General features: G+C 37.9%; 1 protein-coding gene across 1 annotated transcript in view; it reads left to right on the top strand.

Annotated features, from left to right (window-relative positions):
• The first annotated feature begins 5,535 nt into the window (after nucleotides 1-5,535).
• Nucleotides 5,536-16,511, top strand: part of CHN1 (chimerin 1) — a 146,818-nt gene continuing 135,842 nt past the window's right edge. The window contains exon 1 of the mRNA XM_039855245.1: nucleotides 5,536-5,716. Coding sequence (XP_039711179.1) covers nucleotides 5,698-5,716 — 19 coding nt within the window. The 5' untranslated portion in view covers nucleotides 5,536-5,697. The remainder of the gene's footprint in view (nucleotides 5,717-16,511) is intronic.

Raw genomic sequence — 16,511 nt, 5'->3', positions numbered from 1 at the left:
TAGGGAGATTTGAGTTGTAGCCAAATCTTCTTATACCCCCTTGAAAACAATCTGGCAGAAATCCAACTGCTTAAGTCAAATAGACATTTAGCTACACTGTGTATTAGTTATGCCTGGTGACCTCAGGAAAATACACACAAATGGAAATGCTGACTTAAAGTACTACAATAGGATTGTAGTTTGGAACAAAAACTTATTTGAGAGCAGCCATAACTGCTCTACTTTTATCTAATGTGCATATGAAAGTGTATTTGACTTTAAGCCTACAAAAAATTCCCAAAAGATTTGCTATACTATTTACCAGGAAATAAGTATTCTTTTATACATGTATTCAAAACAAATTAAAACAGACCTTTCTTTTTTCTTGACCACTCCTAACCAGTGGTCATTTTGACATGTCAAACTAAAGTCTATCACAAACTTTAAAAAATGGAAATTGCGACCTTAGAAAATTCTAACCTAGGGTTCATAGTAATACCTGTGGTCTCATCACCTACTAAACTAAAATTTCCTCTTCAAGCTGAGCAATTAACAAGAAATCCATTATCCTGGGTCAAGAACAGAAAATCTTTTCATTCTGCTTTTGAATTCCAATTTTCCCTCTCTCACTCACACACACCCACCCACACACACACACACACACACACCTCCTACAAACACAATTTCTTTTCACTTTGTAAGTGATATAATAGGGACCGAGCAAACACTGCTCAGTAATACGCAGTTCCAAATCTGTGCCTGATCAGTCAATAGCCACCTCCCCTTTTAGCATAATTTTCATGGGATTATCTTCTGTTACTATAGAAAGCATTGTATAGGGGAACTGAGGTTTTCAATTCTCAAGATTTCCTTTGTATTTTTCAAATTTTACTTAATTTCTAAGATCCAAAATTACTACTATGGATATAATTTAAGCACCCCCTGGTGGTCAACAGAACACAATTAACGATCCTAAACATTACTTGAATCATTTAAGTTTAAAAGCCAATTTTATAGCTTACCACAAATTCGTTTTTGTTTTCTTAGTTTTACAGCCTAAATCTGTACAAGCCTCCAATACTATGTATATGGCTTTGTCCTGTGATGTGAAAGTGCTATTTATAAATCATGGAATGCCATGAAAATATTAGATAAAATATTAATTAAGAAAGCTTCAGATAAAAGGGAGGGAGAAAAACTCATCTGGATTAAGTATTTGAGGAGAACGTATTAAAAATGGATCAAATCCATTCTAAACAAATTCACAGTATGAACTTACATACTTCAACTGGTAATATAGGGTAAAAAGAATGTTATATATTGTGAATATTTTAAATAAATAATTTAAATCTTAATTAGTATAATTGAGGAATAGAAAATGTTTATCACAGCAGAAATATGCTCTGTAATTTTTTCTTTAACAGCAAACTTCTGCACTATTTTGGGAACTGTGCTAATAGCACTGGTATTCCTGGTGTTTAAAGCTGTGTTGACATGATAAAGTGCTATAATTTTAACTTGTTATTGTGAGGCAGAAATTGCCTCATTAATTTCCACTTCATTCAAAACTGAGGAACAAATCAATATTTACCAAGGGGAATGAAGCTAAATGAGCAACACAAAGAAAACCCAAAACACTGTGATAAGCTGTTAGTAAAAATGTAGAAAAAATGTAAAGATTATTTAAGTTCTATTTAGTCAACAAAACTTAAATAAAAATGAGAAAATTTTAGTAAATTTGAACTGGATTGTTCAGCACATACTTTAAATTTTAATCCTGTTAAACCTGAAAAAAAAAGTTGCTCTCTACATAATAAACTTGTTTGTATAACATAATGCAGATGAAATCGCAGTATCGGTTTTAATAAAAAATGATTTCCTTATTACACTAGGTATTTATGAAACTGCATCATATGACTCTTAGAATCACGATATACCAGCACTTTAAATATATTGAATACTCAAATAAAAATGTCTTGTTTTACTCATAATCCTGTTAATTTAAATAAAGTATCACACAATGACAGCTAAACCTAAAAGGACATGTGAGATAACGTAGTCCTATTTTTTCATTTTACAAATGAGAATGATAAGAACAGGAAAGAATAAAACATTTGTTTAAAAATTTAACTAGTTAGTAACAAAGCAAACAAATCTAGCTCTCCTAGGTGCTTGCATATCAAGCACAAAATTAAATCTTTGAATGAAAACATTAATGTTTTAAAAAATCAGTTCATTTTTCCCTTTTAATAAACAATCTAAGGTACCACCCATAATAATCACCCCCAAGTGGTTAACGCCCTTCCTTACATTGAATCTGTAGCTGAAAGGCTATTGCTTTATTTCCAGCTAAGTGAGAAAAGAAACACTCTCTTCCTCATCACATAATACAATGTTACTAAAACTAATACTATTTTTCAACATATAGCATTTTAATCAAATCTAGAAAGCATATTGTTAGAACATCAAACCACTAGGAAATCAATTGAAAGGAATCACTTGTGGATATCTAGATGCTTAAAAAGGGAAACACAGCATATTCAGCTATATTGTTTCAAATAGTATCCTAAAAATATCTCTTGGGATGTGTGTGTGTGTGTTGGGTGTAGGAGTGCCCAGATTTGTATAGAGAAAAGGAGAAAGGAAGAAGGTCCCCACATGAGCCAGAGTCTATCACTAGGATTCAGCTGTCATCGGCCATAACTAGGGAATGCAAAGCTGCTCCAGTAACCAAAGGTTGGCTTTATAATGAGAGGATGAGTCTGAGCACAGGACTATTAATTTCCCTCTGATTACCATCCCCTTTCCAACCCCAGGATAACCCCCAAGGGACAGAGAATTAATTACCAGCAAGCTGAGGTGTAGCACCAAAACCTTGATGTTCTGGTACTTCTCCAAGAAAGCCTAACAAAGAGAGAAAAAGCATCTTTCCTCTCTTAGCCTGATTGGACACACACACAGTTTCTGAATAGGGGATCCTGTGAATAAAGACTTTTTGGGACAAAATTCAACTTCCCAAACCAGAAGACCCAAACATGTAAAATGTCTGAGAACAAAATACCTGCCTTGCTACTATGCTTCTAATACTGAACAGATTTTTCTTTTTAAAGTTAAATCATGTACGCTTTAAAATGGTGGGGGATGAAGAGCAGGGGAAATGGTCAGGGAGAACAGAAGCTGAAATTTTCCGATTAGTTCTGCCACTAAATAGGTAGACACATTTGCAAAAATCTTTTGATCACTGGGCCCTATTCCCTTATCTGTAAATTGGGGTGAATTGGTCCTTCTTGAAAATTCCATGCTTTTATGTGAAAGGGAAATTAAATTTTAATTATAGAGGCAAAAACTTTCTGAGATCACAAAGGGTATCTGGGGGCTAACCTTGAGTCTGGAATAGTCAACAATCTCCCTGAAATAGTGTGAAACATTTTTGGTGAGTGTATATATGCACATAAGCATTTTTCGAGGAAGAAGGACAGTGTTTTCATTAGAGCCTCAAAGGGAAATTAGGTAGCTTTGAACTTCTTTGGTTGAAGACCACTAATTGAAACAGTAAAGGGTGTCTTCAGTTTCTGATTTATTTGGTGGCAGACAGATCAGCAACAATTTTTACATGGTTATAAAATCTTTTACTTTACAATGGTTTGATATTGTCTCAGGAAAAATCAACATTCTTCCCTGATTTGTACTTCTCCTTTACCACAAAAGATTGTTCCCCTGGGCTTTTTGCATTTATCTGAGAATCACTAGCAAGGCCTTCTGGACTTTCTCATATTCTTCATGAGCTTTGCATTTGTAATTTTTCATGAGCAGAAAGGCTGTTCAAAATCAAGAGTCCTTTTCATTAAAGAGTTAAAATTCTGGAAATTTCAAGATTTATTTTGATATTAGTAGCTAAAGGAGAACCATTTTACCACATCAGAAAATTTCAAGCTGATAGAATCTTAAACATCTGCCCATTCATGTTGAATTATTTTACTAATTCTCTTTTCTTGAGTTAACTGACATGAAACAAAAGGCTTGGCTCCTCCTTCCAACTCGCTTTTCTTTTTCTTCTGTTTGAATTAGCTGTGAAATGATGAATTGGCTGTGATTCTATTGGAAATAGTAATTATCATTTTAATAATGACTTTGATTCTCAAGATAAATTAAAAACAAGCTATTTATATAATATTCTTAAAAGAATTAGCTGAAAATTAGAGAGAAGAGAAAAATGACATTAGGGAATCTGAGGAACTGAAAGAGGAAAGATGCAGGTAGGAAGAAATGAGAACCAAAGAGAAAATCTATGTGGTTAGATGCGGAAACAGTATCAGATCCCAAAGCAGAGACAAGAAAAAAGGAGGAATTTTTAAAACAGGGAACAAATATAGCAACGAGGGAATACTGAATTTCTGAATATAGTAAATGCAAACGACAAAAAGAAAAAAATCCTAACCAAGCTTTTCAAGAACATCTTTTGGTTGATAATCTCAAGGCGTTATATGGCTTCTCGTTAATTAAGGCAGAGAAAGAGGCAAGCAGAGAACATCACAGAAAGAAGGATGTTGCTAGTGATTCTCAGATAAATGCAAAAAGCCCAGGGGAACAATCTTTTGTGGTAAAGGAGAAGTACAAATCAGGGAAGAATACTGATTTTTCCTGAGACAATATCAAAGCGTTGTAAAGTAAAAGGAAGAAAATTAGGTTTAAACATTGACCTTGTAACAATTTAAATAATCCCAGATGCTTTTTAACCGACTCCTGTTTCCTCACATACGACAATCTGTTCAGAACTACTTAGTGGCTCCTAAGCCCAAATGGAAAGGAAAGCAACATTCAGTGCCTCTCTCCGTTCGACTTCAGGCTCCTTTCCCGAGTCACGCAGCTTCAGGTCACAGGCTCCAGACTCTCCTTTAACCCCAAGGCGCCAGGGGAGAGATACATCCTCAAACGAACCGGATCCCCAGAAGTCCTTGGCTGGGTGGGTTCTTGTATCGATGGAGCATCCTCCTGTAACTGATCCTCTTGCCAGTAACAGATCAGTTTTCCTCCCCTCTGCGCCTCCTCACACCCCATTCAAGAAAAAGACCTGGGATTTCAAATAAACGCACACCGCCTCCGCCCCAGCGGGACCGAGGAGGCCGCCTCCCGGGCGGCGCGGGGCAGGAGGGGCGCGCGCCCCCGGCCCTCGCGCGCGCCCGTTGCCATGGGAACGCACTCCGCTCGGCCGCCCGAGGGGGAAGCGGGAGGAGACGCGGCGGCTGAGCCAGTGGGAGACGCTATCGCAAGATGGCGTCTGCGAGGCCGCGGGATGCGGAGTGAGCGCGCCCCGCCGGGGGCTCTGCGAGGCTGCTGCTCTCCCCGCCGCCGCCGCTGCGGCGCCGCCCCTCCGCCCGCCACTGCGCCGCGGCCAAGCCTCCCCGCCCGGCAGGTACCGCCGCCCGCGCGCGCTCCGCGCAGTGCACGGATGGCAGCGACAAGTGCCGGCTCGCCGAGGGCTAGCGGGTCTCCCCTCGTCCTGGTGCGCCTGACAATAACGCGTAAATAACTTTTCTTGCAGCGGCCCCCTGGGGCCCGGCCTGCAGCCTCCCAGCGCGCCGGCGTGCCCACCACGCCCCTCCGACTCCCAGCTCCCCGAGGTGTGAGCACGGCGGGCCGATGCAGTGATCGCTGGTTGGCCTGAGAGGACCGTGTGGACTGGCGGGCGGCGGCGAGCAGTTGGCGAGCTCCTTTACAATGGCCCTGACCCTGTTTGGTAAGTGCAGCCTTTGGCCCGCGCGGCCGCAGGTGGGCCGCGCCCCAGAGCTCGGGGCGGGGACCGGGGGCGCCCGGGCAGCGGACGGGGCGCGCGGTACCGGCGCGAGCCGGGACGGTGGAGTTAGGCGCCTAGGGCGCTGGGTTCGGTCCCTCGCGCCTCTCCCATTGTTTCCACTCCCGGCAGGGCCGATGGGCGTGTGCGCCCCTGGCCAATTCTGGGATGGGAGGCTCTGAGGTCCTGAGTGTTTTGTAAACGGAGGATTATCTAAGATGCCAACTTGGGAGCAAAGTTAGGTGGTCGTTTCCAAACCTACGTTTCTCAAGTTTGTAAATAAAGAACCTGGAAAGTTTATTTATTTTGAACAAGATGTCTGTGCATCCCAACCTCCCTGAAATTGCCAAATGTGTGTGTTGATTCCTGTTGGATTTGGGGGAAATTTTTTAGACTCTATGTTCCGTTGGAAACTAGAATAAGTGGTCCACTTAATATTTGTTAAAATTGAAAATGTTTGCTCTAACGAATATGAGAGCAGACAGAAGAAAGTTGGTTACTGGAAGTAAGTAACCTCAGGAGAATATCTTTGAGTATTTCAGGAAAGAAATGTTATTTCTGTGATGTAATTACTGCAACACTATTGTTTCTGTGGTTAAGACTTCAAGGTGTTTTTTTTGCTTTTAGCGTCAGCAGTGACAATGGGTTGGAAATGACTGAAAAGATACATTCTTTTTACAGAAACAGATTATGGTACATATGTACTATGTTTTAAGAAAACTCAGTGCATACAGTATGTGAAAATTTAGATGTTCAAAGAATTCAGTTTTTCAAAGAAGCAAAGTACAGTGAGTGATATGTAACTGATAGCTACAAGGACAGCCTTAGTAAGTTACAGTATCAAGTTTCCAGTTATGTTTTAATAATGTCATTTGATCAAGCACTTTATAGGCATCACATACCACAGATGCTTTTTGATGTAAATACTTCAGTGAATTAATCTGCTGGAATCAAAGTTACTTTTATTTAACAATCTTACTTTATAACTTAAATTTAGACCCAGAAAGGTTATTTACCAAGGTCACATGGCCCTTTGGTGGCAAAACTGAGCCTACAACACAGTTTACCAGTCATCAAAATGGGGCCATGTTTACTTTGCCCAAATACCCGCAGTACTAGAAATGACATTTCTTATTTGGTGTTGGTTCACCATAGATGCTTTAAAAAATATTTCTTCTTTCTCTGAAAGAAATACTAAAGATATCACTGCTGTTTTTCAGTACACTATCTCATATGCAATACTTAGTAGAAGCATTTTCTTTAAGTATGGACTTTTTTTGTACAAGAATTAAAATGGTGGAAGATTTTTCTTACATAGTTATTTTCTTTTGAAGAAGCTTTTATCTTACACTATTATAAGTAATACATAGCAGTAAGATTTCCAGAAGTAAATTTCTCTTTAAAGCTATTTCTGACTAAATTCATTGACTTTCCTAAAAAGATAGTCTGTATTTTCAAAGTAAGGTTTACAAATTAACCACTTTTAGAATAGTGACATTCTTGTTGAACAAAACAGATAAATTGGGGAGAAGTGGAATATGTGGTAAGTCCTTTCAAAGGATTCCCAAATTGTTAAATCTTTAACTCCTGAAGTAAAGATGATGAAAGGAAGAACATGAAAATTGATCTTTAGAAGAAGATATAAGAAACCACACCCACCCCTCACAGTGAATGGAGTATCTTTAAAATTTTAAAGTTACCTTCTGGGAAAGTAAAACTTACTTTACAAAATCCAATTTATAATTTTTAAGAACATTTCTCTGTTATAAAAAACAAAGTACACCTGTGTGCAGAGGCTCTTTTTTTTTCCAGTAGTGATAGGGCAGCAGCTGCTCTCAAAAGTATGGTTGCATTCCACTCATCAGTCATCTGAGATGTCTGTTAAAAATGTGGATTCCTTTGTCCAGAGACCAAGAGGATCTATCTGTCTTTCTCAGGGAAGGGAATTTTAAAGAGACTCCCGTGTGATTCTTATGTATACTGGAGTTTAAGAACCATTGTGTAAAGGATGAATGCTAGCGTTTCTCAAACTTGTCCAATTCAAAATAGTTTTTGTATATGTTAGCAGTTCTCAAGGGTTAGAAGAAATGGATTTTATTTTAGATATTACTACTATTTAACTAGTTGGTCTTAGTCAGAAGTACCTCTTATCTTTTAAATTTTACTTTTAATAACCAATTTAGAACAGAGGAGCAATGAGATATCAAAGTTCTCTGAGATGGTGATGAAGAGAAGGTAGGAGGAACAAGAAACTAGACAGATGTGACTTACCAAGTCAGATCTCAATAGATTTCTACCTAAGCCTTCCCCAAAGTAACCAGTGCCAGGACCCTGTCGTGTCTGTGAGTTGATTAGGACGGTATCTTAAGTATGCTTGGGTGCTATAGTAAAATACCACAAACTGGGTGGCTTATCCAACAGACATTTATTTCTCACAGATTTGGAGGCTTGGAATCCAAGACCAAAGTTATCAGCTGATTCAGTTCCTGGTGAGAGCCTTCTTCCTGGCTTGCAGACATTCATCCTCTTTGTGTATCCACACATGGTAGAGAAAAAGGGAAAGCAAGCTCTCTGTTCTCCTATTAGGGCACTAATCCCATCATGAGGAACCCACCCTCATGACCTAATCTAAACCTAAGTACCTCCCAAAGGCCCCCTCTCCAAATACCATCACATTGGGGATTAGGGCCTCAATATATGAATTTGAGAGGGGTACACAATTCAGTGCATAGCAGCCAGCAATAGAGTCTAGTTTTTTTTACTTTGTGTTTTATGTTTCCATCCAGGTTTGTTTTTAAAATTGTAAAGAGTGTTCTTTTTATAGGAAGTTAGTGAAAGTTGGCTTCATTTGAAAAAATGAGAGCCTCTAAAATTACTACAATTTCACATTTATATACATTTAATTTTTTTCACTTAAGAATGTTGTAGGAACTCAATAAAATAATTGTCAAATTAAGTTGAAGAGTAAAGAATGTCTTTTGTATTCATTATTAATCACCTTTGATGCTTGAAAGGATATTTTTAATGCAAATTTCTGCTTTATTCTGTGATAGAAGAACAGACCCAGACCCTAATCTTTCCTGATTTTACAGTCTCATTTGGGATTTGAAAATGTACATTTTTGAAGGTTCAGGAATTTGCAAGAATTTTTCTTCACTTTTCAAATGAACCCACCCCTCAATCATCAGCATGGATACAAATCATTTTTAAATCTTCATATCAAAAAAATTATCCAAATGTAGTTTATACTCTGCTTACTCACCTTGCTTATTTGTTCAGCAAATATCTATAGCAATGTGCGAGAGACAAGGTCCCTGCCTTCTTATAGCTTACATTCCAGAACTATAGCATTTGTACCTACCTACCTGATTCCATATAGGCTTTGTTAGACCTCCTCTGGCAGGGAAGCGCATGTTGTGGCTCGAAGGAAAGTCTCAGATTGTCTAATTTAGGACTTTTTAGCTGGCGTACCTGACAGAATGTCCTGATTGGCCACACCAATAGAGCCTTAGTTGACAGCTGGGTGAAAAAGCATCCTGCCAGGTCATCCCTTGGCAGGAATTTCTGTCATTTATAGCTAAATGGGGCTGTGGTTTACAGCCCAGACCAGCTGATGAGATTGGTAACTCATAGTCCAGCTGGGCTGGCTGAACCCTCAGTAACTATCTTCTCTGTGTGGGTAGAATTAGCTCTGGCATTGCCGCCTCTCCCCTTTTTCCTTTTTCCTATCATTACTGTGTAGTCACCATCATCACTGCCATAGATCACTTCTGACACTTCACTGAAATTTCTTACCTTATTTCCTCAGACTCTTACACTGCTATAGAAACCTTTCATTATGCTGCTTCATTTGTCATCTCTTCTTACAGCCCTGATACACTGGCCCGTGGGCATCTTTGTAAAGATCCTTTGGAGCAGTTACATGGCAATGGTGTATTCTTTGTGATGCAATTAAGGAAGTTTTCTGATTTCACGTGACTGTCCTGGCGTTAAAATTTATTTTTTTAAAAGACAAGTCAGCTGCACATTTTCAATATAACCTATTTGACCAATAGCTACTTTTATAGGAAACTCCCACTTGAATATACTCTCTGCTGACATTTTAATTTTTCAGACGTTGCTCATCAAAGAATGTAAGAGGGAGTTACCTAAGAAGCAAGATGGTCCAATGGTGAGAGCCCAGCTGCTTTCATAGACTGTTTCATCTTTTCAGCTGTCATTAACATCACCATTCTTATTTTAGTCCTTGTCTATATTCATTCTCTTACTGGTGTCAAAAAACTCAATATTTCAGCTTAAAAGTTTCCTTTTAATGTTTGGAGATTTGGTCCTATGTAAGGAAGATAAAAGAATTCTAGCTGCTGTAACTCCGATAGTCACCATCCGTGTACAAGGAGTATTGGTCATGCAGTCTTTTGAGTCTGTCCCTGCACATACCCATTCTATAAGCAGCCTAATCTTTGAAGATAGAAGATATTGGTGCGTGTAGTTATAAAAATTCAACATATTTGTCAAGAAAAATTTCAGTTTCTTTTAGATCAGTATTTCTCTGCCTTTTTTCTTTTAAAACCACTCTATAAAAAGCCTTTTAGACATTTTTTTCTTAATTGTTCTCTCTCTGAAACTTTAATACCAGAGATATACTGTATTATTTATTTGTGGACTATATATATATATCTGCTTTGCATAAAGAGTTTTTTTGACTCCCAAAAGCCAGCTTTTGCGCCCTTGAGGAGCAATGAGAGGGCAGTATTACCCCCATTGAGAACACATTTTAGACTAATCTAAAGCGATTATAAGAGAATTAGGCAGAAAAATGCTGTTATACTTTGTCATATAATAGTAATTCTGAAGGAATAACAGTATAATGTTATACATTTTTCATCAGGTCAGTTTAACCTCAGAATTACTGTCATCTTGAGAGCAGCAGCCTTAACAAAGCATTTCTTGTTGGGGTTGAGTGTGCATGTAGCTTTTCTCCAAGTTCCTCTGGTAAATATATCTTTCAATATGGGTAATTGGTGTTTTCTCAATCTTATGTGAAGTATCAGTAACAGCACCTTTAAAAAAACTTTATTACTTATCTGCAATATATAAACTAAATGAAGTTCCTGAACTTTTTTACAAACTCAATTCAAGACAAGTCCCGGAACCTGGTATTAACAACCAAATTACCAGATGTAAGTCATTCTTATATAGAAAATGATTTTCATAAACTTTGATTTTTATTTATTAATATATAATTCTACACTAACCCTAAAAACAATGGGAAGAAACTGAGAAAACAGGATGATGTGACCCTATTTTACATTGAAAAGTCATGTTGAAAAAAGTATGTCTGACAAGGTAAAGTTACAGCTTATTATACATTTCTAATTTGGCTCCTTATTTTTAAAAAAGAGAATGAGTATTTTGTGAATATACTGAAAATCAATTCATCGTATACTTTAAAAAGGTGAATTTTATGGTATGTGAATGATATCTCAACATCAAGCAGTTGTTAATAAAAAATCAGTGGGGGGGCAGAATAGAAGGAAAATTTACTTCACTTAAACTGTAAAAAGCAAAACACTATTTTTAAAAGTCTAGTTTTATACCCAAGAATCTTTAGAAATTTTCATTCTTTTAGAACTTTTTTTTTCCTTTTATTTCCCTAGGAACAAAGAACAAAAAGTAAAAATTGATAGGTTAAAAATGCCTCTACCTATTTCTAATGGTAGTTTTAAATTTAGAAAAGTAAGCACTTCTTGGAAAGAGTTAATGCCGACAATTGAGTAATTTGCGGGAGAAGGGAAGATGAGTCAGGCCAGGCCTGTCGCCAGCTGCTCAGTGGCGTGGCAAGGGGCCACCTCATTGTGTTTTATCCAGCTGCACTGGAAGTCGGTCCTTTCCCTTTCCACTTTGACTTTTTACCTTTGGATTTCATTGGACTATATGTTTTGTGATACAAAAGCAAACAGAAAAAGGATGTAGTCCAAGAACTATATTTTTGCTTTGATAGATTTTTATAACCACAAATGATATTTCAAAAACCACATGGGTCCTCTTCTTTAAACTGCTAATCTTTAGTGATTTTCCCATTTCTGCCATTAGCACATATCTTCAGCCCTTACAGTATGTATGTTCTTTCTATGTTATCCCTTTATATAGAACTCTGTTGTTGTTTTTCATTCCTTAATGGCTGTGAGATTACTTTGTTTGAGATGATTTTAAGACTTGAAGTCACTTGTGCTAGGTAGGACAGGTGATAGGTAGGTGGCATAGATGTCCATTTAAGGGGTATGGAAACATTTGCCTAATGGAACTGTATCCCCTCAAGGCCTTCCCTGGTGGATAAATTTTACACCATTAATGTTAAAGCACGATTTTTAGCATGTTACCTGTGAGGAATAACATGCTAAATATAGATACTTATCTTCATATTGAATGAAAGAATGATTTTAATTTGTGGACTGAAGATCTTAAAGTAGTGAGACAGGGCATTTTTGACTCAGGGAGCTACACTGTAAGAAAAAAGAAACTGGCAAGTATTTATTTAGGTGTTGGGGCATTACTAAGAGGGACTTGTAGGGAGTGGTGCCAATAAGCAAAACAGTAAAACACAGCATATTTGGGATTGGGGGAAGGAACGGATGGTACCATGGCGTGAGAAAAGGAAGTAAAAACAAGAAATGTACTATTTCATGTTTTTCTCTGAGGAGTAGCGTTGAGGTTTGGTATGTGTTTTCCTATTTTGTGATTTGTTCACTCATCCATTCAATGAATTTGGTGTGCCTAATATGTGCTAGGTACATATTAGTTCCTATTCACAAGGAACTCATGTTTGCATTGGAGGGAGACAGGTGATTTAAAAAAGTACAATGTATCAGGTGGCTAGTGCTATAAAGAAAAATAAAGCAGGATGAGGGGATGTGGCCAGCTAGCTCTGTGACAGAGCTAGCTGTACCCTTAACAACTGCCAGTGTCTGATGTGTACCAGCTACTCAATAAAACGTTTGAATGAATGTTGGGTATTACAGTAATCTATATTTCTTAAATTTAGGTGTTATTTTTAAGGCCCAAATCCATATACATACACCTGTTATTTTTCATTATTTTTTTATCTTTTTAAAAAAAATTCAGTAAATGTGCTATTATTATTATCCCTTGGTTTCATGTTCTGATATGGATTCCCCAACTGGAAGCTCACAAAGGTTTTGAGGTTTAACTATAGTATTACTAACCACCAGCAGATGTTTCTAAATTATTTGGCATAATTAGATAACAAATTCCACTTCATTAAACTGTTGTTCCTTTTCATTTCAGTGGTACAAAGGAACAGCACATAAATTAGATTGGTTTGTTCATGTTTTACTCTCACAGTGTTGGGAACATAATCAAATTGAGTAGGAATTCAATATGAAAATGGCTAACTTAACCTTTTAGAGGTCTGAAAACAAAAACAATATAATATTTCTCTCATAGGAATAAATTTGTGTGCTACGGGAGTGTTCCTATTTTCATGTTTATTAGGAGAGCAGATATAAACAACAGTTTAAACATTCATATTTTTAAAAGAATAAAAGAAAATTTAAGTTTTTGCATTTGTTTTTCTCTGTCAGGTATCATTAATTTCTTCCTTTCCTTTGGATTATTTCCCTTAGGTTATAGTTCTGCTTTTCAGTCACGTGAGAAGGCCTTTCCTCAACTTCAGAACCCTCTCAGGCACCATCATGAGTTACTAGTGGCCCTCCTCGTTCCAGAGGATTTTGAGAGAGCATTGGACGTGCTCCACTTTTTTTTTTTTAATGATTGGGCTTTAACCTAGATCTACACCATCTCTTCCCAGCCACTGTGATTTACCATAATTATTTAAGAGACATTTGGGAATGTCATTCGACTTTAGTGGGAAGAAAAGTGAGCAGGTTGGGGGTTGGGGGCAGGTGGATAGAAAATTATTGAGAGGAGACATCAGGGTGGGGGGAATTCTTGCTAAACTGACCTAACAGGATTCTTGCTGAGGGCAGGCCAGGGAGATCAGATTTCAAGGGGATGAGGAATTTGATTAGATGTAAAGAGGGATCAGATATCAAGAGCAGGGGATTCTTTCTAAATTTACTTAGCAGAATTTTTGCTAACTTTGGACTTTGCAGGCTTGGCAGGGCCTGGGACGAAGGTTGAGGCCTAGTCAAGAAGAGGATTTAGAGGAGCCTGACCTAAGGAGAAGCGCCTCCTGTGGCAGCCTCCTTACTTTCTGCTTCTGTTCTACTGGAAGTGCTTTATCAATTAATAGCCAGTAAACAAAGCCTTTTCCTCAGTCCTCATATTTGATCTTTCTGCACTATTTGATCTTTTTGATTGCCTCTTCTGTTTAAACTTTTTTCTTATATCTTTCAAGACCCTGTCTTTTCTGCTACTCCTTTTTTTCCCTTTCACTGTTCCTCAGTTTTCTCCCCTGAAATGTCAGTGCTTTTTCAAGAACTGAACTCCCTTTCTCAGTTCTGGGAGTATATGGGCTTCCAACAGTGAAAACTATGTGGATGATTCCCAAGTCTCCATCTCCAGCCTTTCCCTTCCTTCCACACCTTCCAAACCTCTATCAGGATTTCCCGCAGACACTTCAAACCCCATATGTTCCCAGCCCCAAATCCTTGGCTGGTAGGTGTTCTTCTGTCCTCTCTTCCCTTGCCTCTGATACCCAGTCAGCTGCTAACTCTTGCAGTTTGGACTTTGAAATAGCTTCCATATTTATTTCTTTCTCTGTATTTCCAATTCCTGCTCTGCCCTTCCTTTCAATACTATAATCCCCGCCCCCCCACCCGTCACCAATTCAAAAGGAATCCCTTCATCTTCTGAATTCTTTATCATCTTATCTACAACATTCCTGTGACATTGGTCAGTATGTTCCTTTCCTAGTAGTTATATATCTTTATCACATATTTTCTAGGCTGATGATTTTTCTAAGGTAAAATTCATTTTTTCTCCTTTCTGTACTCACCATGCTTAGTGCAGTGCTTCGCACATAGCAGGTGTTAAACCACAATATTTCTGTAGGTTAACAATTCTCAGATCAGAAATATAAAGCATTCTCTATTCTTTAACTTTATAACACTTTAATCAAGATTACAATCTAAACATCTCAAAATCTCATACATTGTTTTTGTTGCCTAATGATCTTATTTTTAGTCTTTAAAGGAAGAAATACATATGTCTTTGCAATACTGATGCATGTCAAGGGCAGAGATATCATTTACTTTGGGAAATGCTTGCTTTTGTCAGCTTGACTTTTTTTCAAAAGCTTCTGGTGAAATTCTGGTTGGATTTATCCTGCTTATATTCTATAAAAAAACCTCTTCATCCATCTTTCAACTTTCAAAGCAGAGGAAAAGGGATATCAAACAGTGTCTACAAACACAGCTTGTTAATCCAGGTGGATTTGCTGGTCCCTTTAATGTTGCTGTGTGTCCACTATTTACCTGGACAAAAACTTCTTGAGAGACTGCACTAAAGATGAGTATAATGGGTACTTCGTTTGATATCTGTTTTCTGTTCTTTTAGACTTTTTCAAGCCATTGGCAGGGTGACAGTAAAGGGAAGCCCTTCCTTGGTCAAGCTCCCTTTCAGACCTTTGTGGGTTAGCCAAGTTCATAGGATGTTTGTATATTATTTCTCCATTTAAAAACTGCCTTTAAGTGTTTTTAAAGTTGCTGAATAGAAGTCACTAAGTAGTGGAACCTAAAAGTTCGTGCTAATGATTGTTTTCTAGAAGGCACTGAAACCCCCAAAGAAATCTGAAGTCAGTGGTTTATAGGACATTTCATGCATTGCTAATAGTACTGAGAAAAATTTTTTTTGATGGAATTGACTTTGCTACTGTTATAAGTTGTTTTTGGTGATACTACCCATTTAAGTCTTTGATGGCATTTGTTAATATTCTCACATTTAGATATTATAAAGGTGCTCATTACAGATGTGTGCAAAATATGTAGTTAAAGATGAGAAACATAAAAACACAATTTATAGTGTTTTTTTCCCCCTTTATTATAATGTTTAAAAATTCACTAGTGACTTTAGGTTATATTCCTTGAATGAGACTTTCAACTTGTCAGTTCACTCTTTTAGTTGAAGTTAAAAGGATAAATTATTTCAAAAGAACAAGAAGAAGCACCACGTATTAATAATACAGTAATAAAGAGGAAGGATGAAACAGACGTTTCTATATAGTAAGGAGACTTGCAGAATACGTAGAAGCCTGTCATCCTGAATTTTCCACACAGATGGCTCTGTAGTTCTATGGAGAGGTACAAGCCTCTTCTTTTGCACTGCCCTCTCCCCTCCATCTGCTGTTCTTAGGTTTCTCCAGACAGAGGAGCTCTTGTTCTCTTTTAGTGTTTCTCAACACCCGCCCCACCCCTGCCCCTGCCCCCACCAGTCCCCTCTCTCCTCCCTCCCTCCCTCCCTCCCTCCTTCTCTCCTCCTCACTCCTCATACACACACACACACACACACACACACACACACACACACAGTGTGAACTTCTGGAAGGAGGTGAGGGAAGGAGCAGTGATTTGTACACACAAGTCCCAGGACTTGTTCCTTTGGGGCGAGACCTCAGATCAAGATGCCTTTTGACTTCACTCCTCTAATCAAAACTTTTTTCCCTTTGTCATGTTTTTCAAGTATAATAATTGGCCTTAGGGAAAATAACAGGCATTTGAAAATTTAAAAACAATTTTTTGAAATTTTTAACAAGCAAATGTCG

Source organism: Pteropus medius, unplaced genomic scaffold (assembly GCF_902729225.1).
Source record: "Pteropus medius unplaced genomic scaffold, Ma_sr-lr_union100, whole genome shotgun sequence".
NCBI classification, from domain to species: domain Eukaryota; kingdom Metazoa; phylum Chordata; class Mammalia; order Chiroptera; family Pteropodidae; genus Pteropus; species Pteropus medius.
Note: the sequence above shows the minus strand (reverse complement) of the source record. Positions and strands in the feature narration are given on the sequence as shown.